Here is a 19,761-nt window from a genome sequence, read left to right on the forward strand (position 1 = left end):
CTTTCTCTGTCTCTACTACCCTCTTAACTCGCCTCCTCATGCCCTGAATACTCTATTCTACACTATACTGTCATGTGTGGCTGGTCCCTCAGGGAGAAGGAATGTCTCAGCTTGGGCCCACTGAGGCAATCCCTTTCCCCACACCTCACATTACACCTACAAAGCCTATTCCTCCTCTCTATCTTTTTAGAAACATGTGCACTTATAACTTCAGTGATTGAGTGATTGAGGTCAGGGGCACGGGAATTCCTGAGGCTTGCTAGCAAGCAGGCTGTAGGTTTAGTGGGAAACCTTGTCTTACAACAAAACAAAACACCTGATGCTGACCTCTGGCCTCTTGCATACTCAAATACACACACACACACACACACACACACACAGACACACATCAACCAACCAACCAACCAACCAACCAACCAACCAACCAAAGCAAAACGTTCCTTTAAATACAAAGCTTTCTTATATGCCAGGTTCTACTATAATATATTAACAGATCTGTCTATTTGAACCTTCATAATACTTAAGGGATGTTAGCTCTGCTCTACTGATAAAGAAACTGAAGCACAAAGGCTAATTTTCTTTATGTCAAAGAACTGATCATAGAGCTTGGATTCCAAGACAGATTTTCCAGCTCCAGATCTATGATATTGACCCCTGGAGTATAATTGCCTAGGTCAACTAGAGAACATACATAATATTTTGTTTTTCTTTCCTTTTTATTGCTGTGAGGGATCAAACCCAAGTCCCAATGACTGCTAAGCATGGACTGAACCACTGAGCTATAGCCCTAGTCCTCCAGATGTTTATGGAAGGTATATTCCATATTAAATATGGAGAGGTTTTCTATTTAACATGGTGGAGCTCTAAATGATGTAACAAAATTTTGCTGATAAGATCTAAAACTACGGGAAAAGTTCCTTATTTGGTTACATACTGGACATTTATATTTTACAAAACAAGAATCCTTGAGGTATAAACTTTTCATTTTGATGGTTGAAGATATGGTTCAGTTGATAAAGAGCTTGCAATGCCAATGAAAGGGCCCAATTCAGAATACCCAACTTAAAAGCCAGTGTGAACCTGTAATACCAGCACTGGAGAGGTGGACACAGGAGGATCCAAGGGGCCCATTGACCAGCCAACCTATCCAAATAGGTGAGCTCCAGGTCCAGTGAGAGACTTTGCCCCCCAAAATAACATGGGAAGAATAGAAGACATGTGAAGCCGACCTGTGATCTGTACACACATATGCACACATGGGTGCTCACCCACATCCATACTTACACATATGCAGGAACAGATGCACGCATGCACACAGGATCTAAATCTCAAGATCACAATCATTTCTAAATCCAGTAGTTTCCAAAGCTTGTGAGGAAATTTATTCAATCTCCAGACTTTATTTTAATTAAAATGCTTACTGATGAATGGCTTTAGGGGCAGCCGAGAAATGAGCAGGAAAGTACTAACTTCCATTATAAATTATAAAGCACTAAATTCATTATAAATTCTAACACAATGAAGTTTGAGTTACTTCATCAAATTCAGTTCTATTTTGTTTAGCTCTACAATTGTTCAAAAAAATGCTTATTAATTGACTGACCTGTAGCATCCTGCCTGAGACACAGGTGATATACTTTGATTCATAAGGACTCTGGGCAGGCAAATATCAAGACACTAGCTTAAATGATTTCTCATTTGTTGCTTAGATTAAGCCTCTGCAGATGCTGATCTACTAATTCTGTCTAGGAAATGGAGATTCAGCATTTGATTTTTCTTCCCTGTCAGCTTAAACTAATCTTATTTGCCTAGTGATTCTGATAAAAATAATATCCTACATTGTGCTTACCTGTGAGAGTGTACAGGGATGTAGTGATGAGACTTGTGTGTGGAGAACAATCCTCTCTATCAAGGTCTTGGGACCAGTCATAAACCCTACTCTCAACCTATGAAGACAGAGAAAAGGTGTTATTCAAACTCCACATAAACAACTAATGTGAATCATTTTGCTGTTTCACTAGAAAAGAGATGGCTTGGGGCCAAAGATATCTTGATGTCTCATATATTCTAATCAAAGTATTTACTTCTTCTTTAAAAAAATTTAAATATAAGTTTATATGATAAAAAATGCAAATATTAAGAATGTCTAAACATGGTATTCTAATATAAGCTTCCAGAATGCTGATCATTCTTCTACAACTTAGAGTAATAGTCAAGCATTTTTGAACACTAGAAAATAATAAAGAGAGTAAAATACCCACAAACCTATTAATGAGTAAGTGGATTTTTAGGCAAGTAGAATACAAGATTTCTATAAGAGAATTCCTTGAACTAAAAGCTTTATAAGATTGACATCGAGTTAAATACACGAGCCTTACCCTGAGGAGAGGATTTTTGAAAAGCTGTCAGCTCTGATCACTCTCCCATCAACATCCATGGAGAGAAAGGTTGGCTCCCAAGGCTGAAGGAGGAAGAAAATCACGGTTGGTTTGCAAACTCTGGTCACTGTAAGGTTACTTTGCATAGCGTGGATGAAGGCAAACAGGCACAGACTGGGCACATATAGCAGTTACATTTTACTCTTGTCTAGGCTCTAAGACCTGTGAAGTGTGTGTTCTTTTACTAGTGTCTTCCTGACCTCTGGGTTTCTTTGCTAAGTATGCTCACAAAGGTTTCTTTATTTGCTCAAGATGACATTACTATGAATTTGGAGAAACTTCAAACAAGCCCTCTTTGCCTCCTGGCATTGAAATTTAATATTATTTTAGATTCAGAGCAAAGGCTCAGGAATGTGAAGGAATTACAAATTCTAGTTAGCCTGTATAAAAGACACACAATCCAGGTATTTTATTTGCAAGTCATAAGTCTGGATTAGGCAGGTTTGCAGCTGTTCTAAATTATTTCTCAACCATATGTCCCTTGTTACTTGTTATTTTTCCTAGCCACATGCTCATGGTCCAACTCCTCTCATGGAGGCTTCCTCCACTCTCTGTGTCATTTCTTCTTCTCCCTTTGGGTTTTTCCTGAGACCCTTCTCTTGCTCTTCAAGTCCCACCTTTCTCCCTCCACTGCCCAATCACAAGCTCTAGCCTTTTATTGACCAGTTAAATTGAGAAGCAAGGTTTACATAGCATCACTTGGTGTATGTGAGGATCTGCTCATGGGAGGGGCAACCAGATCTTGAAAGCCAGTATTTAGCATTTAAATATAAATAGTGAAGGAATCTCAGGTCTCAGTCTAAACTTAAAAATTAACTTCTCCAAAGACACATTCCAGGAGAAGCACATTCCAAAGATTTACACACACACTCCAGGAAAGGGCCCAAGATAAGATAAGCGGTAATCAGGAAGCTGGGCCCTTAGCGAAATAAACCTGCACAAACAGGAGCTATGGTAAGATAGACTTAGCTAACACTCATTGTCACAAGATAATGTGCAAATATGAGTTGCCAAGAAACTGGGCGTGGGAGAGGCTGTTTGAGGTCAATCTTTGTGGTTAGCATTGTCTAAGAGGTGATTGTAAAACTGCCCTCATAAGCCCTGTGAAAACTGTATAAAAACTGCTCTTAGCTTTAGCTCAGTGTTCCTCTAGCCTGCGTGCAGGGGAATCCCAGTGCGCTGGATCAATAAACCTCTTGCTATGCATCGAATCCCCTGTCCGTGAGTGTTTCTGTGGGAGCGTGTCTTCCCCATCTGGATCTAAAGGTCCAACAGTAGCACCAGACCAACCCCCTACATTGCAGAAATGATTTCAGATAAGACGAAAAGTTCTTTCAAGATGACCAGTACCATTTTGAGTTGATCTTTGGAATTGACTAGAAAGATAAAAACTGATGTGAATGCAGGTGAGGAATTTAGTTACTGCTGCATATGGACACTAAGATTTTCTTAGAATGTAGGGTCAAGTTCGAAAGAGGTTCATGGTCACACTCAGGGTGGAAGGGGAGGGCATATGATGCTCTGCACAGCTATGCAGCAAAGCAGCAAGTTTTGTGTCTTCTCAGTAGATGTAAATCTACTTATAGGATGGATGTTGAGAGTCCTGGGGGCACACAATAGTGCTATTGCCTGCTAGAAAATGATTATCATGAAGTGTAGCATACACATATGAAGATGGAGGTGTTCATCCACTAATTGGTTCTTGATAGCGTCAGTAAAGGAGGCAAAAGCCAATTGTTGGGCGTAAGGAAAAAGGTGGGACTTCTGTGTCCCAAGAGGAAGAGAAGCGCTGTAGAAAAAAGTTTTCAGACCAGGTTTTAAAGTGAGGAAGAAGCAACAGACATGTAGGTCTTGGGGCTCCTAGAGTTTGTAGCCCTCTGCCATGAGCGGGGGAAGGGGAAGGGTAAGGAAGATGGAGGGAGCTAGTTGATAAGATTAGGGCAGGAAAGTCTTCGCCCAGCCATTGAATTATCTGGCTAGTTTTAAAATAATAAAACTGTCTAATGTTTCCCATCCAAAGCACTAAGGTGGGCAGGAGGAGAAAGAGGGCAGCCAGGGCAGTTGATGGAGGCTTGGCAAAGCTAACTAACCATGAGGGGCTGAGGGAGCATTTGTAGTTCCCAGGGAAAATGGCCAGCTGGCCTTTCGCAGGGTTAAGCCAAGAGCGCGGTTCTGGGCAAAGGAGCAAGCATGTTTTTAAAATTACATGCACCATACATATATCGAGGAGGACTTTAAAAACCCACGGCGCTTAAGAGCAGGTGACAAGGATGCAATTCGCGGCTGCAGTGCTTTCTCTATCTATGCATAGTATTGAGTCAGCACAGTCCTACTTCTCCTTCAGCCTGAGTACCATCTCAGTCCCCCTTTAGCCATCATTCTAGTCAACTGCCGTTACTAGACTGAAGTTGAAACACAAGATGAGACCCATGCCGTGTTCCTCATGTGACGTCTGAGGTAATATGATGTAGGATTTGGAATTCAGCACCACCAGCCTGATTGGTTCTGCTAGCTACTATTTTAAAAGTAATTTCTAGACCAAGCATTAATACAAAAAAGAAGGCTGGGAAAACGGTAAGAGTGAAAAACTATAGAGAACTCACTATTTACACAAGTTCACTGGGAGAGCAGATAGCTTTGACTCAAACCAGGTTAGAGTCCAATGCCACTAATGACTTACAACAAATGATCTGTTGACAGTGATGGAAGCCCACAGCATCACGTACCTTGCTGAACTGAAGGAAATAGTAAGGATCATCTTCTATGATGAGGAAATCGTATTTTCTCGCCAGCTGAAAGGTTAAAGCAATATATTTATTTCTTAAGAACTGTCTACAATGAAGATTATCTGGAATCACAATTCTGTGTTCTCATTCACTCATGAGCTAGTAAGTTCCTGTTATCCCAAACATTGAAGATGGATACGAATGAGCTCTTTTTCTCATGGAAGATGGAATGTGAACAGGTCAGTTAGGTAATTAAATATTGGCAATTAAATAATGGTCACATCTGAAAGAGTGGTAAGATCACTTGCTGGCAAGTCTTATGTCAACTTGACACAAGCTAGAGTTATCTGAAAGGACAGAACATTAATTAAGAAATGCCTCCATAAGATCCAGCTGTAAGGCATTTCTTAAATTAGTTAATGACGTGAAAGGCCCAGTCCATTGTGGGTGGTTACATCCTTGGGCATGTGGTCCCAGGTTATATAAAAAAGCAGCTGAGCAAGCCATGGGGAACAAGCCAGTAAGCAGGACTGCTCACGGCCTCTGGGTTCCTGTCCTGCTTGATTTCCTGCCCTGACTTCCTTTGGTGAGGAACTGTGACATGGAAGCAGGCTTCAGCCAAATAAATCCTTTCCTCCCCAAGTTGCTTTGGTCCTGGTGTTTCATCAGCAACAGTAACCCTAACTAAGACAGATAGTTACTCAGGTCAAAGCTCTGTGGAGCTCTTCCCAACAAGTTAAGATTAAAACTCAAGGTGATCAGAATAAATTAGCTACAAAAATATTAAGAAGGAGGATTATAGACAGAGGGATGAATGAAAGCAGAGATTGTGGGGTGAGCAAAAACTTAGGATGGCTAACAGACAGAAGAGTATGATGTGGCTTTGGCATATGGGATGCATGAAATGCAGGTGAGAGGAGAAAGAGAGAGAGAGAGAGAGAGAGAGAGAGAGAGAGAGGGAGAGAGAGAGAGAGAGAGATATTCAGAGAGAGTGATGGTGGCACCATACAGAATTTGAAAAGCTGCAAGGCTGACTTTTCATTTACCATACAGCAGGGGCTAGGACTGTTTGACATGCAAATGCGACGGTCAGTTAGACACTCTGGGCCAAATGCAACAGGGTGAGTGATGACGTCATGCTATCATAGAGTGTGGACAGGCTGTGGCTTAGGAAACGGGGCTGGAAGCAATGGTGGAGCAAAAGGATGGGCTTAGAAAATCTTGACAGTGAAGTCCACAGGATGGATTGGATATAACAGAGGAGAAGAGAGAATAGAAAGAGAGAAATGAAGGGAATTGTTCATGAACATTATTTATGAGGCTGGAGAGCATGGAGGGGTTGGCTGTACATGAGAGTTTTAGGGTTGGGGCTAGGAAAAGCCAGGAGTTCTATCTGGGCCAGATTAAGTTTGAAATGTGATTGGATATCTATGGAGCTAGCACAATGATTCACAAGTTGGAGTTCGGAGAAGCGGTGGAGCTGTCCAAGGCGAAATCATCTTAAAGAAAATGAAATCTATAACGATGGATAGCATTGGATAATGCTATCTTAGGGAGAAATATACGTAGTGCATAGAACTCAGGACAGAGGCCTGGGTGTTAGCAATTCATGAAGGCTCCGCCCATCTGCCCAACAATTACCTAGCAACAGTTTGTTCCAGTTGCTAGCTGACTTAGCTTATAAGGACTGCTTAGCTACTCCCTCTCCATCTCTCCCTCCCTCTCCTTCTCTCCTCCCTTCTCTCCCTCCCTACCAGCTCCCTCTCCCTCTCCTGCTTCCACTCCCATTGTCTCTCCCTCTCTCTCCTTTCTCCTATCTCTCTCCATTCCCTCCCCCTCTCTTCACTTGTCCCTGCCTGGCCTCTTCCTCTCTTCCTCTCTTCCTCTCTTTCTGTCCTTCTCTGTCCTCCTTTCTTTGCTTCTAACCCTTCTACATGTCTTCTCTCCTTCCCCCCTATGTATACTCCCTTTTATACTAGGCCTGAGGTACTCCCTCCTCCTGCTTTATACCTCGCTGCTGTTTTATAAAATACTACACTAGAGACTATAAAATTGTATATAAATATCAAAGCAATATCTTGAACCTTTTTATTTTTCAAGTAAAGGAAACTGGTTGAAATCTGGCTGTGATTTCAGTATACACAATTAGGTTTCCAGGTAGTTAAATGGGGGCTTAACACTTATTTTAAAAACAATTTGCAAGGAAAGGCTAGGGACTCACTTGGGTCCAGCAGCAAGACTTTACCGAAGGCATATTTGTTATGATCTTTTTTTGGATTTATGTATATATAGCTCCATATATGCTTGATAGTAAAAATGGCAAAAAATATGAGACAGCATAGCTACCTACAGAGATCCTGGAAATTGTTTTTTAAAAGATGCTTTGTAGTCTGAAATGACGAGTAGCAGACAGACAAGGCAAGCCTAAGGTTCAGTGCAAAGGCAGACACCCAATGCTGAAAACCAAGTGTGTTCTCATAACAGCTAACAAAGAATTTCATTTTTCATGTATTCAAATACCGATTAAGGAAAAGTAAGTTTCGGAGACAAAAGATGTGGCAATATTTTGTGTATCACGTTAGTAGGAATCCTGATGTAGATGAATGAGTCCTTTTTATTAAAAGGTGTCTTTCCTGAAATTAAGGGGTAATAAGAAAAGCAACTTGAATTTAAGACTCTTCCGAAAGGTAAGCAAGAAAGCAGAACACATTCTGGTCACCCCCTTGTAATTACCTCATAGATTTCCTTCTTGCGGTCACCTGTCAACGAGTTGCCTGTAGGGTTGTTGCCATTTGGGACAGTATACAGAAATTTTGGAGACTTTTTTGTGGGGTCCTTGGAATCTTCCGGTTTCCACTGGGAAAGTATTTTTTTGAGACCCTCTGGAATAATCCCATGCTCATCACTGGGGACATTAATAATGTTGCCGCCTAGTGGTTTCATCTGTGGAGAATAAAAGAAAACCCAAGAATGTAGCGCGATTACAAAAATGCAAACCTCAGTTTCTTCTTAAAGTTTTTTTTTAATTATTGTGAAGAACTGTACTGTTCATGTCCTTAAAGATGTAAACATGTACTTCGGAAGATTGAGCTGTATATTGTAATCCTCTTATTCCCACAAGGAGGCTTGGATTTCCTTGTCTCATTTGTGGTAAACTTGGTCATGCATGTCTTATTCTGGTTCACAAAATGTGAGCAGCAATGATGTGTTCTTTTTTTCCTAAGCAGAATCCTTAAAATACCAGCTCTTGTTTGCCTATGTTTTTTAAAATCTGCTCCAAGACTGACAATGTTCCAAACACAGGGTGCTTCTGTGAGGTTGAGGCTTGGAAGAAAGATGTCATAGAGCAAGATGCTCTTGTGCTGGGTGTGTAGTATGAGAGAAATGAGGCTGGTCGCTGCCAGCACTTGAGACTTGCCCCTTCTGACTGAATTATCTTACAAGAATTAGAACTGATTCACCAGCTGCCAGCATTTGAGACTTACCCCTTCTGACTGAATTATCTTATAAGAATTAGAACTGATTCACCAGCACCTATGGGCAATTATGGGCAACATCGTATTCATTTTGAAGTGCTGTGACTGAGCACCTGAAGAAAATTAGTCAAGGAAGGACAGATTTCTATAGGGTCATTCATGGTTACAGGGATGTCTATCCATTGTGGCAGGGAGGGCATAGAGGTGAAGAACAACTCACATCCTGGTGTTTAGGAAAAGAGAAAGAGGGAGGGGCAGAGAGGTAGAGGTAAGGAATAGTAGGAGAGGGAGGAAGAGGGAGAGGTAAAGAGGTGGGGGGAGGGATGGTAGAGGAGGGAAAACAGGAAGAGGGAAAGAGAAGAAGGGAAGAAGGAGAGAGAGAGAAAGAATGGAATGGAATGGAATGGAATGGAATGGAATGGAATGGAATGGAATGGAATAGAATGGAACGGAACAGGACAGAACAGAATGAATTGTCCAGCCAATCAGCCTGAAAATCAACATTAGACATTATATCCCTCCAGGCAGATTGGTAACATTAATGGTTAGGTAGTTCTTAATTGAGTTGAAATAGTTTCCTTCACAAATACAGAGACCTACACTCAGACCTTATGTGGGATCAAAGTCTAAACTGGAAGTCTCCATCAAATTCCTCCTCTAAAAGGACAGAGAATCCTTTGGAAGAGGAGACAGAAAGATTGTAAGAGTCAGAGGGGATGGAGAACACCAGGAGATCATGGTCCTCTGGACCAACTAAGCAAGGCACATATGAGCTCACAGACTGAAGCAGCAAGCACAGAGCCTACATGGGTGTACAGCAGGTCCTCTGCATATATACTATAATTGTTGGCTTAGTTTTTTGTCTTTTGCTTTTGTTTTCTTTTGTTTCAGAACTCCTGACTGTGAGAAAGAGTGAATCTCAGACTCTCGCCTGCTCTTAGGACTCTTTTCCTCCTATTGAGTTATTGTGTCCAACTTCCATATTAAGTTTTTGCTTCATCCTATTATGTTTTATTTTATATTGTCTGTCTGTTATCTCTTAGGAGCCTGTTCTTTTCTAATAGAGAAAGAGACTGGAGGAACTGGGAGGAGTAGAGGAAAGGAAAGCTATAATCAAAATGTATTGTATGATAAAATCTATTTTTAAAATCGAATTTCAATAAAAAGCAATAGTTTCCTTTAGTTTTTCCACCCTAACAACATGGACAAGTAGATGTAATTATTCTAAATGATGATGACAGTTCCCATGCTTCTTTGGAAAGGAAACTGCCGTAGCTCCTACAACCACTCACTGAATCACTGGACGGCTTTGAATTACCTATTAATCCTAGTTGCACTTCCTGTTCGTGCTCCAGTTTGTGGACATATCCTCCTAAAATGGAATGGCCAACCTGATTGTCAGTGGTGAGGCAGATAACCCCCACATCCTGTATATTGCAGTTTCATTGCCTTAACACTGGAGTAGAAATTTCCAACATAACATATTGGTTTAGAGTTATAGTAACTTGAAAATAACATGGCTGTATTTAGGTACTTGGCAATGAAAAAATACGTCTTTGTAAATTAAGTCACATTTGATGTAAAATATTAAGAAACTTGGATGGGGATTTTCTACAGTGTAATTTTATCATACATTCCTTTCCTTTTTAAAGAAGAAATGGGAAGATTGTAGAAATAGGAGAAATACTCCCTTTTAAATATATAGGAATATTTCTTTCCTTTTAAAAGAAGAAATAGAAGGTTGTAGGTGGGTCTTGTGCAGTATGTTGTCAGATGCTGATTTCTTTGCCCCAAGTTCTACTTACAATCTGGTCATGTGCATTGCCATGAATTTTGAAGATTTTTTAAATCTATGTAGTGTAAGGAATGGTCCCCAATTATCTCTGATTGGTTAATTAAAAGCTGAACAACCAGTGCATGTGCAGATAAAATAGGAAGGCTGGACTTCTGATACCAACCAGGGGAAGTTCACCACAAGGCAAGTGAGTGTCCAGAAGGGCCACAAGGCAGGTGTGGAAGAAGGTGGAGGAGAAGAAGGAAGAAAGGGGAGGAGGAAGAGGAGAAAGAAGAAGAAAGAAGAGGAAGAAGAGGAGGAGGAAGAAGAAGAAGGAAGAGAAAGAGGAGGTCACTGAGGTCAGGCTTGAGAGTGAGAAGGGAGTTCTCCATGAGGCCAGACATCTACAGCAGAGCAAGCCAAGGAGAGACTAAATGCAAGTAACCCAGGAAGTGTTGCTGAGAAATAGCTAAGAGAGCATAGAGGGTTAAGATTGTCTGTTCAGTTAATTCTGTGCTTAAAGCTTGTTGAATAAATGTATAGGTCTCTGCCTCAGTTATTTGGGAGTAAGCCGAGATAGAAAAAACTGCTACTCTTAAATTTTATCTTATATATGTACTAGGGTATGTTTAGTGTGTTACACCTTTTAAGAGCCTCTGGGTTGCAGATCAAGATATTATATTTTAATTTGTTGTGGACAGATACTATGTTTTGTTTGTTTATATCTTCATATTGCTGTGAATTCAAAGAAAAATGGCATAAAACTCCAATCTTCTTTGGAAATGTAAGTGCACTTTATAGCATATAATATTTCGAATATCAAATTATACCATAAGCATAGAATAGGAAGATAGCATCTCTCCTTTGAACAATGTAGTATTTGAAGTTACTAATTTCCACAAAGCACAAATGGCAAGCGATTCACAGCACACTCATAATTACCAACACTTTTATCTGAAACTCAACCACAGCTTAACTTAATAATATGGTCCAAAACTATCCAGATCACATAAAATATATTTCATCAAAATAATCCCATTTACTTAAACCTTCTAATTAAAAATTTTTTTACCTAGCCTTTAATCTCTCTTTGCTTTTCCATAACTTGTATAGATACAACTGTGTTTACTGCAACACAGATCATTTCTGCTTGGTGCTAAGGAATAGAAACACTCTCCCTCCACTCCTTAAACTTATGACTGTATGGTCGTAGCAGTTTGTTGCTGTTGAGAGTAAGCCATCAAAAATACATACAGGCTTCCAGACAACTTCACTGAACTTTAGGAAACCGAAGACTCTCTAAGAGCAATTTAGTACAGACTATACATTTTTTCTTGTTCTACCTTCCTCACCACCTCTGTTTTTGTTTGTGTTGCATGTGTGGGGTGCACATTTGTATGTGAATGCACATACATGTGTGCATGTATAGGCCCAAGGTTGATGTTGGGGAATCCTCCATTAATCTTCTACCTTATTCATGAAGGCAGGGTGTCTTAGTCAAATTGGTTTCTCACACGGAGTCTCGATAGCCAGCTTGCTCTGGGCATTCAGCAGCTCCACTGTCTAGTCTGGAACTGCAGGCAGGCCTCACTCCCACCAGAATTTCCTTGGATTCTGGACATCTGAACTCTTGTCCTCTCCTTGCATGAACCAACATTTAAATCACTAGATCGTTTCCCTAGTTCCCCCTAAATTGCCTTTCAAAAAAACAGCACTTTTGACCTTAGTGTTTCAGTGTTAATATGATTAATAACATATCACACACTCAGAATTCAGATGTCACACAAAATCAAGCATAATGATAAACTATAATGAAAGTGACTTTACTGACTAGACTGAGACTGATTGGAGATCAAATAGCTGTTCATGTAAGAAACTATGTAAGTTTTAAACACATGCCACTATTAAGCTTTATTGCAAAGGAAGAAAACTTTTTTATAACACATCTCTGAGGTTATAGATAGTCTAAAGGGATGCAAGAACTTGCTGTTGTATAAAAATATGTACTTACAGCAAAAAGTGTTCCTGAAAACAGTGGTTCATTGATGAGGATAGTGTCTCCAGGATTGATGAGCATTTCAAATGCCTAACAAAAAAAGCATAGGTTAGTTCAGACAGAATGGCTCCCATTCTCAGAATATCTTTTCTTTTGTACTTCCAGGATCTGGGGAGGAATTGGACATTTTTCTGTAAGGGCCAGGCAATACCTACTTTGTGAGCCACAGTGTTTCTGTTGCATCTGCTCACCTCTGCTCCTACTGTGAGAGAGCAGTCACAAGCAATGTGTAAGTAAATCTGAGTGCCAATAAAACTTTTTTTTAACCTCCTTAGCTATTGGTCTGTATTTTGCTGTGGACTAGTTAGCTAACCTGGGTAAAATGAGGAAAAGGACATAACTGGTTTGGCTCCTAAAATTCATGTATTCCTTTTACTGCTTCTTGAAAAATGTGTTAGTTGTCAACTATGAATCAGACCAGGGAAGAGTACTGGAAATAAAATCCTTGGCAAAATGACCAGGTTCTCACTCTCATGAGGTTGCTGATCCTCTGGGGGAGCTAGAAGCCAATCAGATAATTATCTAAATAGAGAAGGCACGATCAGTAGCAAGTGCTTTTGGGGATCAGGTGCCCAATATGGCCGTCTCCTTGCAGGACTTGGGCATTCAGAGAACCCAGGAAAGGCTTCCACGAGGAAGTGATGTCCAGGTGTATATGGGGGAGAAGTGACAGCTGGCACCTTTTTGCAAACGGGAAGACTTGAAGTGGTCTGTGAAGAGGAGGAGAGGGAGGGAGAGGAGGGGAAAGGTAGAGAGAGGGAGGGATTGAAGGAGAGAGAGAGGGAGGGAGGGAGGGAGGTAGGTGGGGGAGAGAGAGAGAGAGAGAGAGAGAGAGAGAGAGAGAGAGAGAGAGAGAGAGAGAGAGAGAGAGAAGGTTTGGACAGAGACTACATCATGTAAGTATTCAGGTCATGGGGGGACTTTAAGAAAGGAGAGGAAGGGTCTCATTGTCAGGAAGATTATTTTGACTGCAGCATAAAATGATAAAAGGGAGAAACAGGCAGACAGTTTGGAGGAGTATTTGGTAAGTGATTGATAAGTCCTAGGGATAGACTCAGGTACAGAGGTGGAACTGTAGGGAAGGCCTGCGAGGTGTTTAGGAAAGGAAAACCAATGAGGCATGCTCATGGGCTTTAGAGGAGTGAGGAAGAAGAGCGGAAGACTTTCAGTGCCAACCACTTAGACAAAGGGCCAAGGTGTTACCCATATCTGAGCAAGTGGATGAGTTGTTTAGATGGTGGTTGTTCATTTGATTTTCTTCCTTTAAGCATCCTTCTACAGTGTTACATAGAAGAATGGACAAATGCATTTGGAAAGAGCATGAATGTGGTGGGAATGTGCTTGAACAAAGACACCCAGATGCAGCCTGTAGATCTACTCAAAGAAATCAGAGCTAAGCTGAAAAGGAGGGTATGTAAAGGAGGCCACACAAGTCTGAGGGAGGAGAGCCACACACTGAGCGAGTTGGAGTGTCAAAAAAGCATGAAGTGGTCAGTGCTGCTAAACAGTAATGACCAAGGCTTGGTGGTGTGGACTGTGAAGACCTCTGATGTTGTTCGTCACAGGCAGACACTTTTGCAGTCCAAATGTTGGGTTAGTATGACTCAACTGTACACAAGTCACAGAATAATCCCTCCTTACTGTCTGCTGGATCACAGTCCCTGCTTCAGGTCTTTCTTCCTGTCAGTTTAATAGCCTACATACCATAGGCTATTAAATATTAACTAAAAATTGGGGCTATTTTCAATTGAGCTGGAAGACTTAAATATCGTTCTCTAACGTGGCCTGGTGCTTCATTTATTTTTCTTTCTGAGCTTTTGACATCCTATAGAAAACATACTCCCCCCAAAAGTTCCCAGTGGACTCTGCCTTTACAAGATAGCTTGCCGCTAAGGATATCAGCTGAGTGACTGACATGTGTCTTAAAAACAAATAAAAGGATCAGTTCATCATGTAAATGTTCCATGGTTGGTGGGGTGGTGCTATAAACACCGAGTGTCCCAGTTGAAAGGGGAAGCTGCTCCTCAGCTGTGGCACTAACTAAAGGATGGAGATTAGAAGGGGTGACCTCCCAAGGGGTCACCGAGAGTGGAGGAGCTAGTGCCTGTTAACAGCTGCTGGGGAGAGGGGATCATTTTCCTGGTGTCTTTGTCCACTGGCAATTTCCAATGCTTCAGTGGATGGCTCCACACCCATGAGCACATAGGTGAAGATTAGTTGGACTTAGCCAGTTATTAAAAAAAGAGAGAGAGAGACAGAGAAGGTGAAATTGGGAGGAAGATGTATTTGTAGGTTAGGAGAATTGGAGGAAGGAAATACAGGGTGGGATACGATCATATATCCTCGTATATATAAAATTCTCCAAGAATAAACTAAAAATAAGAGAAATGAAAAATCTATTGTTGACACAGCCAGATAGAAATGAGGTTAATTCACTTAAACAGAAGTGAAGGAGGCAAATCAGCAGCTGCCATGGACACATGGAGCAAATACTAAATCAGATTATTGTCATGGCCTCCACAATAGAGTCACTTATACTAACTTCATTCTTTGGTATGACTGGGATTATAACAGATAATGAAGATACGGTTTCCTGTCTCTTTCCACAAGGAAAAGTCACCGTATGCTTTTTGAAAGAAAGTCATATCTTGGAGAGATGGATCCATAGAATCATGAATGTTTCTCTTCTAGCTAAAACCTACTCAGCAGCTAATTCGTTTTCCTTTTCTAAACACAAAAAGAAAAAGTTACTTTGATTTCTAATGTCAATTGACTAACCCAAACCATGTGTACTTGGCTTGTGTGTGCAGTCAATCCTTCTCTTGGCCTTCACCCCTCCCATCCTATCTTTTGACTTCAAGTTTCCCATTTATTATCCTAGGTGAAGACAAAAACAAAACAACAAAACAAAGAGCCACTAGTAGCCCATAAATCATGTCTCCCCTGTAGCTCGTGGGAGAGGACCACATTCAGGAGTGAGCTCGACTCACACACAGCTTTCTTTGTCCTTCCATTCTTACCTTACAAAGACCGTCTTGGCAGCCGGATGTGATGCAGAGATCCATCTGTCCTTGATTGGGTGGGTAGTGGACAGTGGGGGGATTATGCAATTTTATTTGCAACTGTTTTAGCCAGGACAGAAGTTCTGGAATTCTAAGGCATACAATGCATTTTAAAATTTATGGTCATAATAATCACAGAAATAGTAGGCAGGGAAGAAATAGAGGCTCAATATCAGGCTCATTATACATTCAATTTAAAAATCCCTCAAATGCCTTTCAGCAGTATCAGGTTCTCACTTAAAAAATGAGGCAATCGAGTTAGATGTTAAGAGATTCACATAAATTCAATCAGCCAGAAATTCACATAAAGCCAGTCGTTTAATCCACAAGCCAAGCTTGAATCTACACCCTATTTAATTTGAAGCCTGAAGGCTTTGTTTTTCCCTAGGACATTCTTTACGTAGTAGAGTCTTTGTTACATTAGGAAGATTATTATAAGCTAGATATTTACCCAATTCATGTGCACATTAATAGGATGATTTCAGTAAACTCATCAAACAGAAGACCTTTTGTTCCTTTAACTGTGTATACATAGCCCAGGCTGGTTTTCAACTGATTCATATTCCATTGTACCTGGCCACAGATACATTTAATAAAATATTACATAAAGAATCAATAAATTAGCCTTTATCATTGGAAGAAGACTAGCTAAAGGAAGTCTTGGGGTAAATGGTTGAGTTTGCTGTTCAGCAGTTAGAATTTATTGAAGCCAAGTCTAAAAGGAAACATCATGACACCTGGCAGAGAACCTGGTAGGCAGACTTTCTCAGCTGTCTCTGTTCCACCAGACTCAATCCCTCAGTCTTGTCTTTAGCACTGTGATGATCACTCCTGCAGCTCCCCCTGACCCTGCTGCCCACTTGTCCTGTGTCCACAGACCATCTCCTCCTAACTTTCTCTTTCCCCACTCATCACTGCCTCTCAGCCTTCAGGACCAGCAGGTATTCTATGAGGACATACCAGCTGAATAGGCCAGTAAAACAGGCAACACACAACTATCACACTCTAGAATTCAATGAAAAGGAATGCGCAGCATATCCCAATTTATGTGACAGAATGAAAGCAGTGCTAAAATTAAAGTTTAAAGCTCTAAGTGCCTACATTAAAAAATTAGAGAGTTCTCGTTGTAGCAACTTAACAACGTACCTGAAAGCTCTAGAACCAAAAGAAGTAAGCATACCCAAGAGGAGAAGATGACAAGAAATAATCAAACTGAAATCAATAAAGTAGAAATGATGTCAACAATTCAAGGAATCAATGAAACAGAAAGCTGGTTCTTTGAGAAAATCAAGAAGATAGGCAAATTCTCATCCAACCTAACTAAAAGGCAGAGAGGGAATATAAAAACTAATAAAATCAGAAATAAAAAGTGGACCTTACAACAGATACTGAGAAATCCCAGAGAATCATGAAAGCATACTTCAAAAACTTGTACTCCACCAAATTGGAAAATCTAAAAGAAATGAATAATTTTCTTGATAAGTACCACTTACCTAAGTTAAATCAAGATCGGATGAGCAATTTACACAGACCTATGACCACCACTGAAACAGAAACAGTCTTTGAAACTATCCCAGCCCTAATATTGTACAGGGGCAGAATTCTACCAGACTTTTAAAGAAGAGTTAATGTAATATTCCTAAAATTATTCCACAAAATAGATATAGAAAGAATGTTGTCAAATTTATTTTATGAGGCCACACTCACACTTAAATCCAAACCACGTAAAGACCCAACAAAGAAAGAGAATTATGGACCAATATCCATTATGAACATAGACATGAAAATACTCAATAAAATACTTGTAAACTGAATTCACGAAAACATCAAAAAAATCATTCATCATTATCAAGTGGACTTCACCCAAGAACTGCCAGGATGGCTCAACATACGTAGATTAATAAATGTAATCTATTATATAAATAAACAGAGAGAAAAACCACAGGATCATCTCCTTAGATTCTGAAAAACCCACTGACAAAATCTAACACCCTTTCATGATAAAAGTCCTAGAGAGATTAGGGATATGGGGGACATACACCAACATATAAAGGCAGTTTTCATCAAGCCATCTTCAATATGGCAGTTTCTGCTTCATTTTATATTTTATTTTGTCATGTTTAGTTGTTATCTCTTAGAAGCTTGTCTTTTTCTAATGAGAGACAGAAAGGGAGTGGATCCAGAGGAGAGAGGAGGTGGGGAGGAATGGAGGAGTGGAGGGGAAAGCATACTCAGGATATAATATATAAGAAAATAGTCTATTTTCTATATAAAAAAATAAACCCACATTTAATTTTTTTAAAAAAGTAAACATCAGAATTGTCCAAGGACTGTTCTATACATTTCCTCTCTCTTCACATTACGATGCTACACCCAGTGTTCTTTTCAGCATCATATTCAGCTCAAACGGGACTTTCATCTAGATGTTTCTGTGGGTTTCCCTGTTATTTAAGGTTCAAAGCTAGTCACTGTGGAGTGCGAAGCATTTAGTACTGATTTTGCTTTTAGTATTTAAAGTTTCTCCTCCCAACTACCCCAGTCATTGTACAGCCTGTTAATAAAACAACTAAGCTGCTTCATCAACGGCATTTGAAAATGAACCAATATAATTCTACCATTTATTGATCACTTACCCATAGCTTGGAGAGTATTGGAGGGCCCTTTCGATCACCTCTCCTTCAAACTGGATGGTGCCCCCGTTTTCCACAGTGAAGGCAGCGGACTTAAAGGGGAACATTTTTGGGTTTGGAGATCCAGGAGCCAGGGAAATGAGGGATTTGGGTGCTCGACTCATTATCTCCACTAAGATAAACACGAAAAAGAAGAAAACATTTTGTCCACGGTCCTGTGGTCTGAGTGCTAATATCTCTGACCACGTCCTATATTAGGATCTATACTTGATATGATATATTAAAGATGGGATTAGATCATGACAACTCTGCCCTCAGAAATACAATTAGTGTTCTTACAAAAGAGGCCGAGCTGCAGCGGGAAGCATCATCTATCTGGATTTGCCCTCACTGGGTACCTGATATTGGGCACGGCAGCCTCTAGAACCGAGAGAGTATTCTTGCTATTTATTAAATTACGGCTCCTGCTAGTCTGACATAGCAGCACGCTGGGCTAAGACTAGAATGCTAGTCTAAAATAAGTACAAAATAACGTTTTCTAGGTTTTCTCCCTGTTGGACGAAATCGAAGAATGCGGAGGGCAAAGAAAAAGGGAAGTAGCAGAAGGCCTTTCTCCCCATTGCCCCTACCTGTGTCCCAGCTCCACCTCTGGTTCCCATTCCCCAGTCCTGTCTTCCCTGTAGAGCCTTTCTCTACAGCTTGCTTGCAAGATGTGCCACCTGCTTGGCTCTTTAGCACATCTCCTCCAACACCCCAGCAAAAGTACTCATTGCCTTGCCTTGCCTTGCCTCCAGTCCAAGCACTTTGTGAACAAAAGTTAAAGAATCCCTCTTTACACTTGAATGAATGGGCGCAACCTAGCGTTGGCCGCCAAAACCGGGCAACAGGGCGCCGTACGGAGTTTCAGTTAAGAAAACTCCACTCTAGCAGAGCAGAAAGGGCTCTGGCTTTGTTTTTCACCTGTAGATCTGATGGGGTTTGGCTTTCTGGCCAGGCTCGTTGCAGTGAGGAACCGTGAGTAATTCATGCCTCTGCTGTTTGCGTGGAGCAGGACTAGGAAAGCCAGTCACTAAGAACGGTCTTCAAGCTCACTCGGGTTGCGCTGTTAGCTGTCCCTGCGGAGTGCCACCCAATCTGCCTGGCTACCAGCTGCCGTCGGTGTCTGAGATCTAAATAGGCCCGGGTCAGGCGGCAGAAAGGACAAAGTCCATCCACACAGTGGCTGTGGCTGACCCGGGTGGACCGCAGTAGGCCACGCCCTCTCCCGCCCCGCAAGCAGGCCTATGGCAGCTGGCCGCAGGCAACTCAAGTCACCGGTCAGGGATGGGCGTGGCGAGACGAAAACTGCGAGGCCTTGCTGTGATGCACAATGGCAACCGGGATCGGTGCCCGAATTCATATAAAAGCAGCGTGGATTCTTGACCTTGCTGCTCAGAGTCTCGCAGCACGGTGTTGCCATTGGCCAGCCCTCCTCTTGATCTTTGAAATGAACCGCTGGAACCGGTCCGATCTCAGGATCCTGGTCCTTCAGTACCCTCTGGTGGTGGTTTTGTTCCATTACAAGGAGTATCACAGGTGCTCAGCCTTGTATCTCAGTAT

The 19,761-nt window shown here is 41.2% G+C and overlaps 1 protein-coding gene across 2 annotated transcripts in view; it reads right to left on the minus strand.

The window, feature by feature from the left end:
- Aadat (aminoadipate aminotransferase) overlaps positions 1–19,333 on the minus strand; it is a 27,684-nt gene extending 8,351 nt beyond the window's left edge. Inside the window, exons 1-8 of one of the 2 annotated variants that reach the window (XM_028757745.1) lie at positions 19,123–19,333; positions 18,166–18,334; positions 15,491–15,623; positions 12,426–12,500; positions 7,898–8,107; positions 5,165–5,230; positions 2,379–2,461; positions 1,850–1,946 (exon numbers count right to left, since the gene is read on the minus strand). In XM_028757745.1, coding sequence (XP_028613578.1) covers positions 1,850–1,946; positions 2,379–2,461; positions 5,165–5,230; positions 7,898–8,107; positions 12,426–12,500; positions 15,491–15,623; positions 18,166–18,334; positions 19,123–19,189 — 900 coding nt within the window. In that variant the 5' untranslated portion in view covers positions 19,190–19,333. Of the gene's footprint in view, positions 1–1,849; positions 1,947–2,378; positions 2,462–5,164; positions 5,231–7,897; positions 8,108–12,425; positions 12,501–15,490; positions 15,624–16,907; positions 17,005–18,165; positions 18,335–19,122 lie in introns of those variants that run through there. The other variant, XM_028757746.1, reaches the window with a different exon arrangement.
- Between the last annotated feature and the right edge of the window lie 428 nt (positions 19,334–19,761).

This window comes from Grammomys surdaster, unplaced genomic scaffold, assembly GCF_004785775.1.
Source record: "Grammomys surdaster isolate TR1022 unplaced genomic scaffold, NIH_TR_1.0 126182, whole genome shotgun sequence".
NCBI lineage: Eukaryota > Metazoa > Chordata > Mammalia > Rodentia > Muridae > Grammomys > Grammomys surdaster.